Genomic DNA, 22,335 nt, shown 5'->3' with positions numbered 1-22,335 from the left:
CTGCATTAACTTACAAGGTCTCAATAGAAGTCTGAAAATATATAATTAAACATAAACGATTTACTTCAAGTCTCAAAACATCACAAAGGAAGATAGGGAAAAGTCTCCTCAAAACTTTTGTTTATGATAACTTAACTCAACTCAAGAATACTCACCTCAACCCTGTATAGATGCAACAACAAAAGATGTAAGATGTATCAAGTTTTTAAAACAGTTAATAACAACTCAATGCATAAAAAAATACAATAACAAACTCTTTACTCTTATTTGGGAGATTCTCTAACTGACAATCATCACTACGAGCAACGTGATGATACATCATCTCAACCACACTGTCAGAATTTTCATATACCTTGCCGAAGTATGGGACATTCTCAACTAAGTGGATCAACTAAGCTATGCTTAAAAGCAATAAGGAATGATATAAAAATTTATGATCCTTTACCCATATTAGCATACATGGTTTATGAGGATTTTGAGTTGTTTGAACTCATCCCCATATCAGTGCACACTACTACTTCCAATAATATTTATAACTCATGCTCATATGTCTAACCTACATGTTTACCATTCTATATCAATACACAAATAAGACCCACTCTGGGCGCATAACAATAGATGACAAAACCTTTTGTACATTGCGGTAGGATCAATATTGGAGCAGTGGTTAATTGATTTTTCAATTTCTAAAATTTTTTCTCACAAGCCTTAGACCATTGAATCTTAACATTCTTCTAGGTCAACTTAGTCTTTGGGGATGAAATATATGAGAAACCCTCTAAGACCCATCTTTAGTAACCCACCAAATTAATGAAACTCCTTATGTAAGTTGGGATGTGGGTCTGAGCCAATTCTACACTACTTCAATCTTTTGAGTGTCAACTAGAATACCCTTGTCATACACAATGTGGCCTAACAATGTGTAATGACACAAAGAACACTCTAGATGTGACATGACGTATAAGACCCCGAGAGACCTTACTTTTTGCCACTAACAAATTTTATTAGCTGAATTTTTGTTTGGTTGTTTGATCGGAAAAATAAAAGACATGAAGGAACCTTGTGGATTGAGGGAAGTTGTTTCGTCTTTCATTTGAAGCTAAAATAGCAAATTAACACATACTACATTACATGGGATTTTGGCATACTATACATAGTACTCTATTATCTTTTGACTTCTCATGAAAAATGTGTTTTTATGTGTAACACCTAGCCTTTTGAAAGAACTAAAAAGAGTTAGAATTGGAAATATTCATTTTTGGAGAGAATGAAAACCAAGAAATTTTTGCCGAGGGCCTGTGCACCCCCGGGATTAGTCGGGGCTCAAAGAGACTCGGACACCCGGTGCAAATCAAAAAAAAAAAAAAAAAAAAAAACCAAGAAATTTTTTAAGTTATGTTAAGTTTGAGTATTGGGTCAAATTCAAATTACCATAAATCCTAGCTCAAGCTGATTTAGGTTTGCTTATAGATACTGTAGGAAATATCTTTCCAACGCCGCCGAGTTTGCGCGATTCCGAGTTCGTATGAGTGAGATATGCCCATTTGAAGTTGGGTTGTTCAAATAAGGAAAGTCTAAACCGGATTTTGGAAAGGTAATTTAGTCTTTTCCTTACCCAATTATTTTAATTCGTTTTTAGGAGTTTATTTGGGGTCTAATCAGAATTATATCAGTTTAGAGATTTGGAAATTCACACTAAGGCTTGGAGAAAAGAGAAAGGAGAAGAAAGGAGAAGAAAGTTCAAGATTCGTTGAATTTTTGGAGAATTGCGTGTGGATTTCGTCAAGGGGTGATCCCTACGAGGTATGTGAGTTCACATAGCGCTGGGTTTGTTCACCCACGCACCAAACATGTTTAATTCAGTGTAATTTTCGTCCTAAAAGATTGAGGATTTGATGTTCTTGAGTTGTGTTCTTGAATTGCTTTCATTCTTGAACTTATATGGGATTGATGAGTTTTCTTGAGACGTCTTATCGATTTTAAGCTTTGTTTCGAGTTAGATTCTTGTGTACCTGTTTTGGGTATCTTAATCTAAGAAGATATTGAGAAAAGGAATTGAGTTTAATCGAATTAAGGTCAGAAAACGAGAAGAAAATTCGTCAGGAACTCACCTGGGGAGGGCTTGGTGTGGCGCGCCCCATCTGCGCCAGAGAGGCTGGGCCAATGCACCAGCAGTGCACCCAAAACGAGTCTCTGAACTTTGGAGACAGGTGCGGTGCGCCAGCAATGCGCCAGGGCCGTCCCCCAACCCATTTTTCATCATTTAGCCGTTTAAGTCCTTCTAAAGTGTACTAACACTTCCTATTGCTTCTAACTACTCTAAATGACTTCTAAACACCTAGAATCATCCGTAAACTTGAATCATAACCTTGAATCCATAATTCATATTCAAGGAAAGTTAAGAGTCAAGTCAAAAGGATAAGAGTTATGTCAAGAGAAGTTCTTAGAGTTTTTCAAAAGTTTTTTTACAAACGTTTTAACTTTGTTTTAAGACTTAAGCTTTGATTTGACTAAAACATAAGAGTAAAAGTTCATTTCTTCAAATATTATACGGGAAATAAGTATTCCCAAGAGTTGAAATGTTTTCACATTTGAGTAAGAAAGGAAATACCAATTTCCAAGAGAGCTTTTAAGCTAAGTTTTGAGTAATTATCTAAAATCAAAGAAAGAGTTTTGTTTTAAAAATATATGAGCTAAGTACATTTTGGGAGTAGTATTGAGCACCGATATGGGGACGGGAGTTCATAATAACTCAAGTCTCCATATACCATGTAGCCATCATGGGTAGAAAGTATCATACTTTTTGGATGAGTCCTGAGTGCTTTTTAGCATAGACTAGTGGATCCACTTAGCTAAGGCGTTCTATATGACAACAAAGTAAATGACAATTATGGCAGTGTGGGTAAGACGTTGTATCACCACTAAGGCTCATAGTGGTGGTTGTCGATTAGAGAAACTCCCACAGTATTATATTACTTTATTATATGAGTAAGTTGAGTTGTTATTGCATTTCTTTAACAAACTGAGTTACTTCCTACTGTTTTAAAAGCTTTCCATATATTGTATGTGTATTGTTGCTTTATATTAAGTTAAGTTATTCATGAGTTGAGTAAAGCCAAGGTAAGTGTTCCTTTCAGATTCTTTTCAAGCTTAAGTTATGTTTTAGTATTCCCCTCGCATATTCATACATTCAATGTACTGACGCCATTTAACCTGTATCGTTGTTATGGTGCAGACACAGGTAACCATGATCATCATCAAGTGCCTCGTTGATCCAGTTGAGCACTCAAAGTCAGTTGGTGAGCCTCCTTGTTATCCGGAGGACTCTTTTTTATCATTTGTGTTAGTTCTCTAGTTGTTAGGATGATCGGGGGTCTTTGTCCCGACATCCCTCTTTATTGTAGAGGCTTCATAGATAGTCAGATAGTTAGTTATGAGTCATTTAGCTTTGTATTTAAGATGTTTTGCTATGAGACTTTAGTAGCCATTTTGGGTAGTTTGAGTGTTTTCTTTAAAGACATTCTAAGTTATTTCATAAGTTCCTTATTTGAGGTATTTCTGATGTTTAAGTCTTCCGCTGAGTAAGTAAGTCAGACCAAAGGTTCGCTCGGGGCCAGCAATGGTTCTTGAGTGCCAGTCCTGCCCACGGTGTAGGCTCGGGGAGTGACATTATGAATCAATAAAATGAATAATGTGATATTATTCTTTAATTTTATATAAATATGAAGTATTTTTTTAAATAAAAAATGGCCCATGTCAATGGTTAATTAAAATTCAATAAATGTTAAAAAGAGAAAGTTCAAAAATAAAAATGCAATAAAATAATAACATAAAATGAGAATGAAACAAAAATATCCAGTGTGAAAGATAAACAAAAAGAAGGAAGAGAGATTATTTTTTCCTTACATATAATGTTAAATAAATTAAAATTTAGGATTTATTTTAATCAATTAAATCTTAGCCAGTAAATTTAATTTATGTCATCTGTTAATAATCTAAAAAAGAATTTGAGAAAAATAAAAATAATAGTACTTTGATTTACACTAGAATACAAGGTTACACCACATGTCGCCCTACTAATTTAAAAAAAAATTATTGTTAGACTAAAGATGATGTCGTAACTAAATTAATAAATTTCCTTTTTAGCAATTTACTTACCTTTGAGTATTTTTAATTGGTTATGAACTTATGATTAATTAAACTATTATTTTTTGATATGAAAACTTAGTGGACATTAAGAGAATTTCCCTAGTCAAAATTAATGTAATCTTAGTGAACAATTCAACAATTATTTTTCCAAATATAATTAATAATTAATTGACCAAATTAAATATATCTCTGAGAAATGGCTATATAAACAACTCTCTCCATTGTCTTTTAACTAACTGAGTCTTCTCTATATACAAAACATTCTTTTAGTTTTTTCAAATGGCAAAGAAAAAAAATGACGATGTGACGGTGACGGCAACGGCGACGGCGGTGGATGTACCACCAAACGAAATGCGGTATAAAGGTGTTAAAAAGAGGCCATGGGGGACATATGGAGCTGAGATTAAAAACCCCATCAAGAAGGTACGTGTCTGGCTTGGTACTATCAAAACAGAGGAAGAAGCTGCAAGGGCCTTTGATACAGCGGCAAGGATGCATCATGGCCCTAAAGCCAAACTTAATTTCCCGCTGACAAATGAGGATAACCTCGAAAATGCTAATAATATAGTAACTTAATTATGTCTTCTTCGATGTATCATTTTTCACTGATTTGTTTTTCTACATCGAATAATGATTCGATGAATTTTATGGTCCAACTTTTCAAGATTGTAATTTGTCTTTCAGTTTGATCTTAAAGTAGCAAACTCTTATTTATGCTTATTGAATTTTAGATCTTCAAAATGAATTAATAGTAGATTGATACTGGAATAGTCATATATTTAACCAGACAAAAAACTATTATAGTCACCACGAAAATAACGAATTAAATATCTCATAAGATCACTCAATTTTAGAAATTAATCTAGCAAAGTCATTGAGCTTTGTTTTGTTTCAATAAAATCACTTAACTTTGGCTATTGTATCAATACAATCACTAAACTAAATTTTACATTAAAAAATCTACTATGACAAATAAAATATTTGTTTTATGCCATATGATTATAAATTTCACAAATAAATTAAAATAATATAAAAAACTTATTAAGGACTTTTAACGGACAAAAAATATTATAGATTTTAATTCATATGGTAAGAAACTATCAGATGAAAATTGTTTTATATTTAAAATGAAACGTTTTTCGACCATGTTCACGTTAATGGTGAAAGTAACACACTGAAACACTTAAAATTTGCAACAATTTCAACTGATACTATCAAAAATTCCCCTGATTAATCACCAATCTACAACAATTGGTCCGTTTTTTTTTCTTTCAGAAAATCACCAATTATGATATATATATATATATATATATATATTTATTTATTTATTTATTTATTTATTTTACTAATATAGTTTTTTCATAAACGAAAATTTAATTTTCTTAAAATTTTATTTATTTATGGGATCTATAGTTATAGATGGCATAAAAGATATTTTAATTATTAGGTTAGATTTTCTTTTAACGTAAATTTAGATGAGTGATTTTATTGATCAAAAAGCCTAAGTTGAATGATTTTATTGATATAAAACATAGTTTAATGACTTTGTTAGATAAATTTTTTAAGTCGAATGACCTTTTGAGATATTAACTTCGAGATTATATAACTATAGTACTCACCTCTTTTAACCACAATAAAAAAACTGAAAAAACTATAGTACTCACAATGAAGTATGCAATGAAAAAAATGTTTGCAATGAGATCTTCTTCCTGAACTTATATCTCTCCTTCTTGATGTTTGTCCTGAACTTATATCTCTCCTTCTTGATGTTTGACCTTAAAAAATTCAACAATCTTAGTTTGCAACTGAAATAAATAAATAATAAAGAAGCTGACAGCATCTAGTAGAACAAAAGAAATGGAAATAACTCCTCAAGACGGAATTAGGAAATGCAAAATACTTCGTCTACTTGTGTGTAGTCAAGATATTCTATTATTAAAAAATATTCCTAGCAATTTGACAAATCCTGTATTTTTCTTTTTTACAAAACATTATTAAATTTTAACCTATCAAATACAATATGCAAATGAAACTCAATATATATTTGTAAATGGATTAGTGCTTCACCAAAAAAATTCTTTAAAACTTTATTTTGGATCTCCTTATTTTATTGACTTGAGTAAACATTTTAAAAACAAGAAGGAAAAAATTATATATATTTTTCCTTTATTTTATGAGGGTGGGTGGGGTGGGGTCTGTTAGAAAAATAGAAAAAAGATACTTAATAAAACATGCAATTTTATAATGTCAATCATGTATTAAGAAATAAAATAAAATAAAATGTGAATATATCATTCACACTTATCAGAATAAAATATAAAAATATTGCTTAACTAATAGAATATTTAGTTCAAGGGATGAACTATTTTGTTTTTTTTGGAAAAAAAATAAATTAAAAAAATTACATGTAGCCTAACGAATAATAAACTCGGAATGAGATTTATTATTTCTACTATTTTNGATTTTATTGATATAAAACATAGTTTAATGACTTTGTTAAATAAATTTTTAAGTCGAGTGACCTTTTGAGATATTAACTTTGAGATTATATAAGTATAGTACTCACCTCTTTTAACCACAATAAAAAAACTGAAAAAACTATAGTACTCACAATGAAGTATGCAACGAAAAAAATGTTTGCAATGAGATCTTCTTCATGAACTTATATTTCTCCTTCTTCATGTCTGACCTTAAAAAATTCAACAATCTTAGTTTGCAACTTTTCAATTAATTATACGAATCATTTTGCAACTGAAATACATAAATAATAAAGAAGCTACACCATCTAGTAGAACAAAAGAAATGGAAATAACTCCTCAAGAAGGAATTAGGAAATGCAAAATACATAGTCTACTTGTGTATAGTCATGATATTCTATTATTAAAAACTATTCCTAGTAATTTGACAAAACCTGTATTTTTCTTTTTTACAAAACGTTATTAAATTTTAACCTATCAAATACAATATGCAAATGAAACTCAATATATATTTGTAAATGGATTAGTGCTTCACCAAAAAAATTCTTTAAAACTTTATTTTGGATCTCCTTATTTTATTGACTTGAGTAAACATTTTAAAAACAAGAAGGAAAAAATTATATATATTTTTCCTTTATTTGATGAGGGTGGGTGGGGTGGGGTCGGTTGGAAAAATAGAAAAAGATACTTAATAAAACATGCAATTTTATAATGTCAATCATGTATTAAGAAATAAAATAAAATAAAATGTAAATATATCATTCACACTTATCAGAATAAAATATAAAAATATTGCTTAACTAATAGTATATTTAGTTCAAGGGCTGAACTTTTTTGTTTGTTTTGGAAAAAAAGTAAATTTTAAAAATTACAGGTAGCCTAACGAATAATAAACTCGGAATGAGATTTATTATTTCTACTATTTTTTTCGGAAGAGTCAATTTATTTTTTATTTTCAAGCAACTTGTATCTTCAATGTATTTTACTAAAATAACTTAAATACCATGTAAATTAATCACTAGACCAAATGTATCCCCTGAGAAACAGCTATATAAATTAGTCTTCATCATCCTTTTTCACTCACTAAGTCTTCTCTGTATATAAAATATTCCTTCCATATTTTCATATTAAATTTCATCTATATTTTCAGATGACAGAGAGAGAAAATTGCATTGTAGTTGTAGTAACAACGACTGTCACCCCAAATGAGGTTCCATATATGGGTGTGAGGAAGAGGTCACAGGGAAAGTACAAAGCTGAGTTTGCAAACCAAAAAGTATGTGTCTGGCTTGGGAACTTTGATACACAAGAAGAAGCCGCAAGGGCTTATGATAAGGCTACGAGAATGTATCACGATGATAAATCCAAACTTAATTTCCCGATGTAAAATGAGGATAACCTAGAAAATGGCATTGTAGCTATAGTGACAATAGTTGTAACCCCAACTGAGATTCGATATAGGAGTGTTAGGAAAATGCCATGGGGTAAGTACAAAACTGATATTACAAATCAGAAAGTACGTGTCTGGCTTGGGACCTTTGACAGAAAAGAAGAAGCTGCAAAAACTTATCTTAAGGCGATGAGGATGTATCGCGGCCTTAAAGTCAAAATCAATTTCCCGAAATTAAATGAGGATAATCTAGAAAATGAGGAGCTCAATCTTGAGCTCACCCTTGCTCTATCAGGGAAAAAATGAAACTATATGACACATCAAGTATTGATTGCAGTTATTAGAAGCAACAATTTAATTTCCATTTTTTATTTTTAGAAGAACAAAAATAACAGGAAAATTAATGATTTCTTGTTCATAATTGTATATATAATTTTTTTTACATTATAGTATTCAGTTGAATTAATTTTTATTTGGTTGCATTGTTTATTTTCCATGTTAATCCCCTTTCTGTGCTCATCTTCTATTATATATTTCTTTTAATTAGTATAATCTTGATTCTTTAGAAATAACTTCAAGATGCTAATGTCAATAGCTAGTGTGCATCTTGACCCATTTTTTATATTCCTTTGTATTTGTTGTTGTGCATTTTCATGGAATGTGATTGTTTTTAATTTGGGAGTAAAATTTGAGTTGTATTCAAATTCATATTGTCACTCCACGAGTCTACACCCTAGGCGTAACCGACACTGGAGAATCAATGTTGATCTCCAAGCTAACCCTTGGTCTGGCTAATTACTAAGTGGAAGACTTACTGAAGAATATAGGAACTCAATTACTGCATTAACTCATAAAGTCTCAACAGAAGTCTGAAAGTATATAATTAAACATAAAAAATTTACTTCAAGTCTCAAAACATCACAAAGGAAGATAGGGAAAAGACTCCTCAAAAATTTTGTCTATGAAGCCTTTAAAATACTATGATGAAAGTCAGGACAAGACCCACGACAACCTAAATAAACTGAATCTAACTGTGAACCCCTCCGAAAAGCAAGGAGGCTCACCAAAGCTAGCTGGAATGCCACTAGATCAACAGAGTGTCGGTTGATAATCCTGAATACCTGTATCTGCATCATCAAATAATGCAACCCAAATGGCGTTAGTACAATAAATGTACAAACATGTAAGGGGAACACTGAAACATAACATATAACTTGAACTAATAGAAAGGAAGACATAGTCACCTCGTCTCAACTCAACTCAACTAAACTCAGTTAAAAAATACTCAACTCCACCCTGTATAAATGCAAGAATAAAAGATGCAAGATGTATAAAGCTTTTAAAACTGTTGATAACAACTCAATGTATATAAAAATACAATAATAGACTCTTTACTCTTATTTGGGAGATTCTCTAACCGACAACCATCACTACGAACAACGTGATAATGCATCATCTCACCCACGATGCCAGAACTGTCATATACCCTGCCGGAGTATAGGACATCCCTAACGAAGTGGGTCCTGTTGCTCCCCAGTATACACGCAAGTGTACGTGGTCGCGTAAGTAATATAGATTCTTGAAGAAACGAGTTATCGTTCCCAAGGGACTTATAATTAATTTATATTTACCACTTAATTCTACAAATAAAAGTAAAAGTAATCTTTTCAAAAAGTTGATGATTAATTGTTAACTACTACTGATTATAGACTAAATGAAAGTAACTAATTGTGAACAATTTTGATATAATGTTTCAAGCAGGTTTAAAGCAATTCCAGGGCTGTAGCATCCACTGAATATCATGTATCATATTATTGGCATAGAACTAATTTCAGTTGTCAAGTTACTGGTTTACAGGGTTAATTGTATGAGCCGGGCTACACATCTCTAGTCACCTACTCCAATTAGCTATCTAACTACATCGTTGAGCGGGGATAAATAAACTAACTGGCGAGCATTTATATTTCATCCTGTTTCGTAACCAAGCGAGTTGTTCATCCGGGCGTCACTCCTGAACACAAATCACCTTGACTTAACGGGTCGATCAAGCTCTCTATATTCTCTAGTCTATCCAACCTCTCCTCTCTCGATTTTAAGGTTAGACACTAAATTTATCTCTAGATAGCCAGTCAAGAAATACTAAAACAAGAATATAGAAGTAACTCATAATGACAACCAAGAATTAATTCATAACACCTCAAATAATCAACAATTCATTCGTAGCTACAGCCCCAGAACTAGGGCGTTTTAGCTACTCATGCTATTAGAAAACAAGAAAGTACAATTGTTCATTCAAATTCTGGAAAATAGAAGAGTTAAAGGATTAAGACCTGTTACGAACTTGAATTCTTGCCCTTGCACACTAAATCAAAAGTCGAAAAACTAAGACCCAATCCCAAGCCAACAAGGAGTCCTATTTAGTTGAATGTTTCTGGAAAATTCGGCATCATGGTGGGGCGTCGCGCCTCTCATCGCGCCTGAAACTTGCCTCTGAACTTTTTACCCGGGCGCGTCGCGCCTCTCAGAGCGCCTGAGTGGCGTCTCTGAAATTTGGCCCTTGGCGCCTTGCGCCTAGCAGTGCGCCTGGCCCTGGGGTCTTCATCCTTGGCCATTTTATGCTCTTTTACATCTCTTTTCTTCAAGTTGACTCCAATTCCCTTGAGAGTTCCTGAAACAACTAATCATGTGTGTAAGTGTACAATCATCACAAGTTACACCAAAATTTAAGCTAAGGACTAGAGATCATCTTTCAATCTTATTGACTTATGGGCAATTATTGGCAACTTGGGCATGTAAATATGCCTAAGATCACCACCCCACACTTAGAACTTTGTTTGTCCTCAAACAACCTCCAGACTATCAACCCTTGGACGTATGAACCCACCTCAAAATCAACCAAACATTTTTTTTATCATGATCTTGTAGTTCACAATGGGTGCAATAATTTCACAACATTTACACCAAGTACAACACATGCTCAAAGAGTGACCCTTTTATTATTTTATTTTTTTCGGGCTAATGCAAACTCATACAAACATATCAATTCGGTAATCTTATATATGCCATGAATGCCCTTACTTGTTCTTGTTTAGTAAAGCCTTTCACTCAAACAACTTGCAATATCAACAAGGCCTATTTTTCGACAGTCAACTCACCCTCACAAAAGAAGTTCTTACTTTTCTCAACATGCCATAGGCTTGCCAAAAGTGTATTATGACTTCCGCACATATTTCTCAAGGAATCAAGAGGACTTTCATTAGGTTGTAATGTAGGCTTGAGGTAAGGAAGGAAATATTTAGGAATCATTTTAGTGACTACACCTCCCTAATGCACATGTCATTATTTAGCCAACAATTTTCTTTATAGATCTTTCATCCTAGTACACACTTCATGACTATTAACCCTTTTTGTTGCTCCACATTTGCCCTTTATTTCTTTTCCATCATTTTTTTAAAAAAATGTCTTTGCACTAGCCACCCAAACTTTAGATTTTTGACATCCGAGTAAGGTACACATTATCCTTGATAGGATCAGGGCCAATGTTTTGAGCAGAATTCTAAATTAGCCACCCTCACGTTTAGTTGAGGTGCACATTGTCGCTAAGGACCAGAGCCAAAATAGAATTTTCTTTTTCACACAATGTAGCACTTCACTCTTTGCTATTTCAACCAACATTTTCCAACCCTTATTCTTAACATAGTGCATTAAAGACTTTTCACGGGATCAAAAGACTTGGTATCAAGCAACGAGTTTTTGGCTTATCATGTGGTTTATCAATAAACATAAAGGCTCAATGAGGCTTCACTAAGGATGATTTCAATGGTAGGCATACACGTAGAGTTAAGAATTAGTTGTTTCAAAGAAGCGCCTCAATCACATTCCTTAAGTCATATACGCTACTAGTTCAACACACACAAGGCAAGTGTTCTAGATATCAAGTTAAGAAATAACTAATCAATTCGCACCACACATGGCATTATGACACATATAAGAGTATATCAACCAACATGCTCTTACAACTTGCATTACGGTATCATTACACAATTAAGCCCATTTATTTTTATTTGGAGTCAACACTAAGAACACATGCTTGGGACTACTCATGACATTTGGCTAACCTCTTCGGACATAGTTTCAAAAGGGCAAGGTTGGTTTCTCAATCCTACTCTTCTATGTGACTAATATTTCCTTAAGACGGTCGTCATCCATCCATCATTGGAAACTGTCACTCCTATGACGACTCTTAAAACTCAATGAAGCCATAAACTAGTTCTAGTCGGTTCAAAGGGACAATCCTCAGTAAAAGTACCGAAAACAAACGCTGAGGAACCTAATTTTTTTTAAAAAAACTTTAACTAAAAGCTACCACTAGACTCGATAAAGCAGTAAACAACTATATACAACAGAGACATATTACCCCACCCCACACTTGAAAAGTAAGCATTGTCCTCAATGCATAATTAAGGCAAAGTATAGAGTTAGGAATACTCCCTCAGACCGCTAGGCCTCGGCGTCACCGTCATCGAACACCATAAAGGCATTTGCTTCATCAGCGACATCAGCAACCTCTTCCTCATCATCTATAGCCTCGTCAGTAGTAGGCTCATCATCATCCAATGGCTCTACAAAGGCAGGACCAGTCTTGCACAAAAAAGTGGCACTCTCAGACAACAGATATCGTTCCGCCATAGTTTCCATCTCAGCATCAGTAACTGGACGCCCTCCTATGCGCAACTACAGCACTGCCATACCAAACATTCTTGCCATGACGCTATCATCACGGGCTTGCCTCTTTTGGGCAAACAAGACAGGTCCATGTGACAGATCTAGTGCCTTAGTTTTGGTCACATCGACTAACTTACTCGTCAGGTCCAGGCGATACGCAACAGTCATGTCCACTGCCTCCTCTTCAATACCCTCACCCCTCAGAAAACGGGTGATGAACCCCCCATAACAGAATCTCCACCACATATTATTTTGAAATTTCATCATATTTTGCCTCATAATTGACCAAACATTAATGGGCATACCTTTCATCAGCATGCAAACTAACACCATCCTATCCCAAGTTACCTCAGTTAAATGTTTAGCAGGCAACAACACACTACACACTAATTTCAGCCACACCTGAGCAACCTGATTAAAGTTAGCAAAATTGAGGGTATTATGCCTCCCAGTATCCTTACTCCTTTCCCACCTAGCAGTCGAATCAACCCCACACAAGGTATGTCGGATATCCCTATAAGGAGGTTTATCCTTCAAGTTATTAAACTCATCAGGGTCACAATTCGGGGTTCCTAACAACTCATTCAAAATTCGGGCAGAAAACCTGACATCTTTCCCCCTAACCGGCACAATTTTATATTTTGTTTCAGTTAACCAATTTGCATAAAATTCTCTCACTAACGTCAAATTGCAATCTCTTGGATCATCAAACATGAAACGCAAACCCAAATCATTAACAGTCTGATATATAGCAGGAAATTGTGACTGTAACCGTACCTCATTCACAAATTCGTCGCCCATATACTTCGTCTCTTGTTGACATGCAAACCAGTCCAATCCATACCTTTCTACAGCCTTTTTGCCAAATTTTTGAACCGGTTTCTGACCGCTAGATGATCGGGATGCTTCGCCCTTTCTACTTCGCTTAGACCCCGCCACATTCTTCACCTTAGGTGCCATTGAAACATGTTAAGAAGAGAAAACTAAAGGGAAGATTAGAATAAATGGGGGAGTTCGGATTGGTTATTGAGGAGAGGAGAAAAAATATGGTTTGAGGAGGATGGTTTAGAAGTGAAAGAGAAGAGGGGAAGTGGAGGATTTATAGTTAGTGGTGGGGAAGAAGAAGAGTTTGGATGGGAGTAAAAATGGAGGAAGTAGAAGATGAAATGTGAGAAGAAGAAGAAGAGTTGGAGAGAAGTTAGGGGGTTTTGGGCGGTTTGTATGAGAATGGGGGAGAGAATTGGGAGTTTGTAGGGATTTAAGAGGAGTGGGTCGGGCTTTCTCCGGGTAAAAACCCAGATTTTAAAAAATTTGGGCAGGGACGCGATAGGGGTGCGATGCGCCAGTATAGCGCTTGAAAAGGCGCTCTAAACTTATATGCCAGGCGCGGCGCGCCTGCCAGTGCGCCTGGCTACAGTTAATTTTTTTTTTTTTTACAATTAATGAAAGTAAAATCTTATCTAACTATAACTAACCTACATTCTAAGAATTGAAACTACGCTAAAATAAAAATTTTCAAGAATTCAAAGACATACTATCTATTTGTTACATTTTGTTCATAGGTTGCCTCCCATGTAGCGCTTGATTTAACATCGCGGCACGACGCAACTTGGATCATTCATCATTTAGCTCAAGAGCTTCTCGATCATGATCGAATCCTCACTGAAATAGTGCTTCACTCTTTGCCCATTGACCAAGAAAGTAGGGCCAGTCTCACCTTGAAGTTCAACTGCCCCATGTTGAGTCATTCTAACCACTTTGAATGGACCACTCCACTTCGACCTTAGTTTTCCGGGGAATAACCTTAGTCTAGAGTTGAAAAGTAGTACATTATCTCCTGGATTGAAGGTACGAGCTACAATGTGCTTGTCATGTCACCTCTTTGCCTTTTCTTTGTATAGCTTGGCATTCTCATAAGCATGAAGCCTAAACTCCTCAAGTTCATGCAGCTGATTCACTCTCTTTTTACCGGCTAGCTCGGGGTGTAAGTTCAGCTTCTTAATTGCCTAATATGCTTGATTCTCTAATTCCACCGAAAGGTGACATGTCTTCCCAAATACTATGTGACAGGGAGAAGTCCCTATTGGTATCTTGTACGCAGTCCTATATGCCCACAACACATCATCTAGTTTATCAGACCAATCTTTCCTTTGAGCATTCACCATTTTTTGCAAAATTTGCTTCACCTCTCTATTTGACACCTCCACTTGACCACTTCTTTGAGGATGGTAAGCTGTAGCAACCTTATGACGAATACCATACTTAGCAAGAAGATTCTTAACAAGTTGGTTAATGAAATGCTTACCTCCATCACTTATAATTGCCCTCGGAGTGCCAAAGTGAGTGAAGATGTGCTTCTTGATGAACTTTATCACCACCCTTGAATCATTCGAAGGAAGAGCTACAGCCTCCACCCATTTACTCACAAAATCCACAGCCACAAGAATGTATTGGTTGCCACTAGATGGTGGGAAGGGACCCATGAAGTCAATACCCCACACATAAAATATTTCCACCTCCAAAAATAATACTGAGTGGCATCTCATGTCTTCTTGAAATAGTACCCAACCTTTGGCATTTATCACAACCCTTCACAAAAGAAATAGAATCTTTAAATAAATAGGGCCAAAAGAAACCAGATTGTAGTACCTTATGAGCAGTACGCTCTCCTCCATGGTGACCTCCATATGGACTAGTATGACAACTCTCAAGCACTTTGTGAACCTCAGATTCCGAAATGCACCGTTTCACTACCCAATCTACGCATTGCTTAAACAAGAATGGTTCATCCCAAATGTAGAACTTGGCATCATGATTGATCTTTTTCTTTTGTTGGGTGGTTGCACCCGGAGGATAATCGCCACTTACTATCAAATTCACAATGTCAACATACCATGGTACTTGAGAGATATCTAGTGCCATCAATTGTTCATCCGGAAACTCTTCCCGAATTTGCTCACCTTCGTTCACATGTGAAAAATCCTCCAACCTAGATAAGTGATCTGCTATTTGATTCTCAGTACCTTTCCTATCTTTGATCTCCAGGTCAAATTCTTGGAGAAGCAATATCTATCGAATTAGCCTTGGTGTAGCATCCTTCTTGTTGAATAGGTATCTAATAGCTGCATGGTCAGTAAAAACAATCACTTTAGTACCTACCAAATATGATCTGAACTTGTCAAAGGCAAACACTAGAGCCAGCATTTCCTTCTCAGTCACTGTGTAATTAGCTTGTGTAGCGTCAAGGGTCTTGCTTGCATAATAGATCGAGTGGAACAATTTATTCTTTCTTTGTCCCAGCACTGCACCTACTGCTACGTCGCTTGCATCACACATGAGTTCAAATGGTAATTCCCAATCAGGAGCAATTAAGATGGGAGCTTCAATTAAGTTCCTCTTCAACATTTCAAAAGCTTTTAAGCAAATCTCATCAAAGTCAAACTTTACCTCCTTCTCCAAGAGACTGCACATAGGTCTTGCAATCTTGGAAAAATCCTTGATGAAACACCTGTAAAAACCTGCATGACCAAGAAAACTACGCACACCTTTTACAGAAATAGGAGGAGGCAATTTCTCAATAACTTCTACCTTAACCTTATCAACCTCCAAACCAGATTTAGACACCTTGTGTCCCAACACTATCCCCTCTTTTACCAAGAAATGACACTTTTCCCAGTTCAGCACTAAGTTAGTGTCCTCACATCTAGCAAGTACTTTATCAAGATTTTGGAGACATACCTCAAAAGACTTCCCAAAGACAGAGAAATCATCCATGAATACCTCTACAAAGTCTTCCACCATATCATGTAAAATGTCCATCATACACCTTTGAAAAGTTGCTGGTGTATTGCAAAGTCCGAATGGCATACGTTTGAAAGCATAGGTACCATAAGGACGAGTGAACGTGGTTTTTTCCTGATCCTCGGGTGCAATCAAGATCTGGTTGTAACCGGAATACCCATCTAAGAAACAATAGTACTCCTGTCCTGCTAGTCGGTCAAGCATTTGATCAATGAAGGGAATGGGGTAGTGATCTTTTCAGGTAGCATTATTTAGTTTCCGGTAATCCATGCAAATTCTCCACCTGGTTACTGTTCTAATAGGAATCAACTCATTCTTTTCGTTCCTTACCATTGTCATACCTCCCTTCTTAGGAACACATTGTACCGGACTTACCCACTTACTATCAGAGATTGGGTACACAATTCCAGCATCTAGCCACTTTATTACCTTTTTTCTCACCACTTCTTTCATCAAAGGATTTAGTCGCCATTGATGTTGTGCACTTGGCTTGTGATCCTCTTCCATGTAGATTCTGTGCATACATAACGCTGGACTAATCCCATGGATGTCAGCTAGCTGCCATCCAATAGCTCTCTTTCTCCGCTTTAGAATCCGCAATGCCGCTCCAACCTGAAATTCAGACAACTCTGCAGAAAGTATAACAGGCAAAGTTTCATTAGTACCCAAGAATGCATACCTGAGGTGAGCCGGCAATGTTTTCAGTTCCAGCTTTGGGGCCTCCTCAATGGAGGGTTTTGGTGGTGGCCCTAACTCACGCTCTAATGGTTCTACTCTCCGCTTGTGAGGCTCCACCAATGCCAGATTCAGACATGTTTCTCTCTCTTGAGCCTCAGTGCCTTCATCTCTCTTATGACTTACTAACACTCTTCCTAATGGGTCGTCAGGCACAACTGAATATGCATCTACTAGGCGATCAACCACAGTAATAGCAAACAATTCTTCATAAATAGAAGGTAATTTTAGAGTGCGGTAAACATCAAATACCTCGACCTTATTGTGTGCCTTCATGGTTAATTGACCAGCTGCTACATCAATCAATGCCTTACCTGTGGCCAAAAAAGGACGTCCCAAAATGAATGGAACTTCAGGATCGAGTTCAAAGTCTAATACCACAAAATCTACCAGAAAAATCAATGAACCTACTTGCACTAACACATCTTCTACCACCCCCTCTGGCCTAGCAATGGATCTATCGGCAAGTTGAAGAATAACAATGGTTCTTTTTGGACTACCCAAAGATAAAGGCATTAAATTTATACTAGCCCCCAAATCACACAACCCCCGGGCATGAACACTTTGGCCAATTGTAATCTGCACAGTAAAGCTGCTCGGATCTTTTAACTTTTTGGGCAGTCTCTTTTGAATCCTTGAGCTACACTCCTCAGTAAGTGCCACGGTTTCATATTCTGTGAGCCTCCTCTTGCTAGCCATAATGTCCTTCACGTATTTAGCATACTTCGGTATACCCTGCAAAATATCAACCAAAGGTAGATTAATATGAACCTGTTTAAGGAGAGAGAGAAACTTACCGAAGCATTCATCCTCATTCTGCTTTTTGAGCCTTTGTGGAAATGGAGGCGGTAATTTCTTTTGAGGAATGGATACCTCAACATTGGAGCTTTTTACTACCTCTTCCACCTTCTTTGGTTTGTTACTTTCCTCAGTGTCTCTCTTATTTGGAGCTAGTTCTTCTAAGTGCAGCCCACCTCTAGTACTTACCGCATGCAATTGCTTTGGATTGGGCTCAGTATCACTGGGTAGCACACCTTGGGGACGCAATTTCAGAGAATTGGCCACTTGCGCAACTTGTTTCTCTAAACTCATTTGGGACATCTGGATGTTTCTAATGTTCTCGTCCTACTTATCTATTCTAGCATTTAATTTGGTCCCTATTTCAGTCATGAGCTTTTGGATTAGCTCTTCATTGGTCATCCCCCATTTTTGTGCACTAGTAATTGAGCTTTGGTTAGGATTGTAGTACTGTTGCCCAACCCTTTGAGAACGGTATTGGTTAACCCCTTGCGTCTGATTTTGGTTATGATTACCACCCCACGAGAAGTTAGGACGGTTCTTCTAACTGGGATTGTAAGTATTACCATAGTTTTGTTGCACTCCGCCCCTCTGCGCATTACCCACATAGTTTACGAAATCCGGGTTTGCCTCACATTGCTCGGTTTCATGAGTTCCACTACCACATACTTCACACCAATTTGCTGCCTGTTGTACTACGTTTACCGGAACCTGATTTAGAGCTATTCGTTTAAATTGCAATGTAATGTTATGTTGCATTGCATCTAATTTGGCATTTATGGCAGTAGCTTGGTCTACATCTAAGATCCCTGCATCCTTTTGGGTTGAATTTCTAGACATTTCACCCTCATACCCTTGGTTCCCTTCAGAGAGTTTATCGAGTAAGGCGAAAAACTCTTCACTTGTTATGGATAGGGCCTGTCCACCTGCTGCGCTATTAAGAAGAGAACGAGCATTATAGTCTAAACCTTCAAAGAAAGAGTGACAAAGTACCTCATTGGTTTGCATGTGGTGCGGGCAATCATTCAACATTTTTTTGAAGCGTGCCCATGGTTGGTACATGTCCTCTCCTTGCCTTTGAGCAAAGTTTATTATCTCACCCCTCAGCTTGGCGGTTTTCTTGGATGGAAAAAATCGACTCAAGAACTTCTTTGCTAAATCATCCCAAGTAGTGATGGAGTTTGGTGGCTCAGAGTCTAACCAATGCCTTGCAACTCTTAGCAATGAGTATGGGAACAAAGTCAACCTTACATAGTCTGATGAGACTCCAATTGGGATGTATGTATTGGTAATGTCTATGAAATTTCTAAGATGGACTTGAGGATCCTCATGGGGGAGACCAGTGAATTGCCTATTAGTATGAAGGATATGCACCATCTTCTGCTTTAGTTCAAATCTACCCCCCGGTGGAGGTTTCCTAATACTGGATGCCAAGTTTGCTGTAAGTGGGACTGCCACATCACGGACTGGTCTTGCGGGAACAACAGGCGGTCCTCCTTGGTTATTCGGGTTCCTTGGGTTATTCACGTTTTCCGGGTTATTCACATTGTCTTGATTATCATCATCAATGTTTCCTGAAATACCTAACCCCAATTCTCCTTGCGTTCCTGATTCATTTTTCTGCGCTGGCGTAAAACACTTTCCGGTTCGTTGTAAGGTTGGACAAGATCTCCTTTTCGAGCCAGACCTGAAAGTCAAGTACCTGCAATACACAAGCTAAGATCAAGTATTTAATATCTGAATATATTGTTGTAGACTTAAGAAGTTTGAATATAAATCAATTTTTAAGTCCCCGGCAGCAGCGCCAAAAACTTGTTGCTCCCCAGTATACACGCAAGTGTACGTGGTCGCGTAAGTAATATAGATTCTTGAAGAAACGAGTTATCGTTCCCAAGGGACTTATAATTAATTTATATTTACCACTTAATTCTACAAATAAAAGTAAAAGTAATCTTTTCAAAGAGTTGATGATTAATTGTTAACTACGACTGATTATAGACTAAATGAAAGTAACTAATTGTGAACAATTTTGATATAATGTTTCAAGCAGGTTTAAAGCAATTCCAGGGCTGTAGCATCCACTGAATATCATGTATCATATTATTGGCATAGAACTAATGTTTGTTGTCAAGTTACTGGTTTACAGGGTTAATTGTATGAGTCGAGCTACACACCTCTAGTCACCTACTCCAATTAGCTATCTAACTACATCGTTGAGCGGGGATAAATAAACTAACTGGCAAGCATTTATATTTCATTCTGTTTCGTAACCAAGCGAGTTGTTCATCCGGGCGTCACTCCTGAACACAAATCACCTTGACTTAACGGGTCGATCAAGTTCTCTATATTCTCTGGTCTATCCAACTTCTCCTCTCTCGATTTTAAGGTTAGACACTAAATTTATCTCTAGATGGCCAGTCAAGAAATACTAAAACAAGAATATAGAAGTAACTCATAATGACAACCAAGAATTAATTCATAACACCTCAAATAATCAACAATTCATTCGTAGCTACAGCCCCAGAACTAGGGCGTTTTAGCTACTCATGCTATTAGAAAATAAGAAAGTACAATTGTTCATTCAAATTCTGGAAAATAGAAGAGTTAAAGGATTAAGACCTGTTACAAACTTGAATTCTTGCCCTTGCACACTAAATCAAAAGTCGACCGTTACTAATGAACCCTATGGATCTATTTATAATAATTAGAAAAACTAATACCCAATCCCAAGCCAACAAAGAGTCCTATGTAGTTGAATGTTTGCTGGAAAAGTCGGCATCATGGTGGGGCGTCGCGCCGCTCATCGCGCTTGAAACTCGCCTCTGAACTTTTTACCCGGGCGCATTGCGCCTCTTAGAGCGCCTGAGTGGCGTCTCTGAAATTTGGCCTTTGGTGCCTTGCGCGTAGCAATACTCCTGGCCCTGGGGTCTTCATCCTTGGCCGCTTTTCATGCTCTTTTACATCTCTTTTCTTCAAGTTGACTCCAATTCCCTTGAGAGTTCCTGAAACAACTAATCATGTGTGTAAGTGTACAATCATTACAAGTTACACCAAAATTTAAGCTAAGGACTAGAGATCATCTTTCAATCTTATTGACTTATGGGCAATTATTGGCAACTTGGGCATGTAAATATGCCTAAGATCAGGTCCACTAAGCTATGATTAAAAGCAATAAGGGATCATCTAAGAAGTATGATCCTTTACCCATATTAACATACATGGTTTATGAGGATTTTGAGTTGTATGAACTCATTCCCATATCAGTGCTCAGTACTATTTCCAATAATATATATAACTCATGCTCATATGTTTAAAAACATAAATCCTCCTCAATTTGAGATAACTACTCAATAGGTTCTCTTACAAGATACAAAACTTAAAACTCTTCATGAACTCGTTTAGAATCAAGGTTTCCTCTCATTTTAAATGTAAAAACATATACACTTAGGAATGCTTAGTTCCCTTATTATTTTGAAAAATGACACTCAACTTTCCTCATCATATTCATTTACTCAAGTCTTAAAACAAGTTATAAATAATTGAAGAAGACTTCTCAAAAGGACTTTCTCAAACTTTACTCTTAATATTTACTTTGAATTTGAAATGTGAATTCAAGAGATATGATTAGCATATGTAGGATCTCTCAATGGTTAATGAAGACTTAGATAAGTGGTAATAAGAAGAGAGCAAATAAACAATTCAAAGGAACATATACGGGTTGAAAGACGGAGGTGGAAGGGGCCTAACACCCTAGCACAATAGTCAAACACCACGCCAACCCTCAGTTGCTTGAGGCTGGTTTGGGTTGAACTGTAGGCGCTGGGCACCAGCCCCTCTAACACTATGGGGGGTTAGCCTAGTTCGAAAATGTTTTGACAAATTTTTCTTCTCAATTTTTGGTCCTAATTCACCTAGAATCGATTAATTTCTTTCAAACTCCCTTAGATTCAAAAACTCAACATAATTCCTGGAAAACCCACTCAAATCACGTCATGAACAACACTCAAACGCAAGACCCTCACCTCAAGAACTCAACAAAACTCCATTGTTAAAGAATGAAGCACAAAACCTCAAAAATTTCTCAAGAATTCAAATCAACCAACCTCAAGAATGAATTCCTGGATAACAATCACATGCTTCGGAGATGGTTGCGAATATGAGGAGCAGGATGAGTCTTTTTGTTACTGGGTTTAACCGTCTGTCAACCAAAGAGGGAAAGGCAACCATGCTTATTGGGCACATTGATATAGCAAGGTTCAT

General features: G+C 36.3%; 1 protein-coding gene across 1 annotated transcript; it reads right to left on the bottom strand.

The window, feature by feature from the left end:
- Nucleotides 1-16,779: 16,779 nt before the first annotated feature.
- LOC125852317 (uncharacterized) lies at nucleotides 16,780-18,369 on the bottom strand. Its single transcript, XM_049532070.1, has one exon. The coding sequence runs from the start codon at nucleotides 18,367-18,369 to the stop codon at nucleotides 16,780-16,782; it is 1,590 nt and encodes a 529-aa protein (XP_049388027.1).
- Nucleotides 18,370-22,335: the final 3,966 nt, after the last annotated feature.

Source organism: Solanum stenotomum, unplaced genomic scaffold (assembly GCF_019186545.1).
Source record: "Solanum stenotomum isolate F172 unplaced genomic scaffold, ASM1918654v1 scaffold33796, whole genome shotgun sequence".
In the NCBI taxonomy this organism is placed as follows: Eukaryota; Viridiplantae; Streptophyta; class Magnoliopsida; order Solanales; family Solanaceae; genus Solanum; species Solanum stenotomum.
The sequence above is the reverse complement of the archived record's forward strand: the minus strand, read 5'-3'. Positions and strand labels throughout refer to the sequence as shown.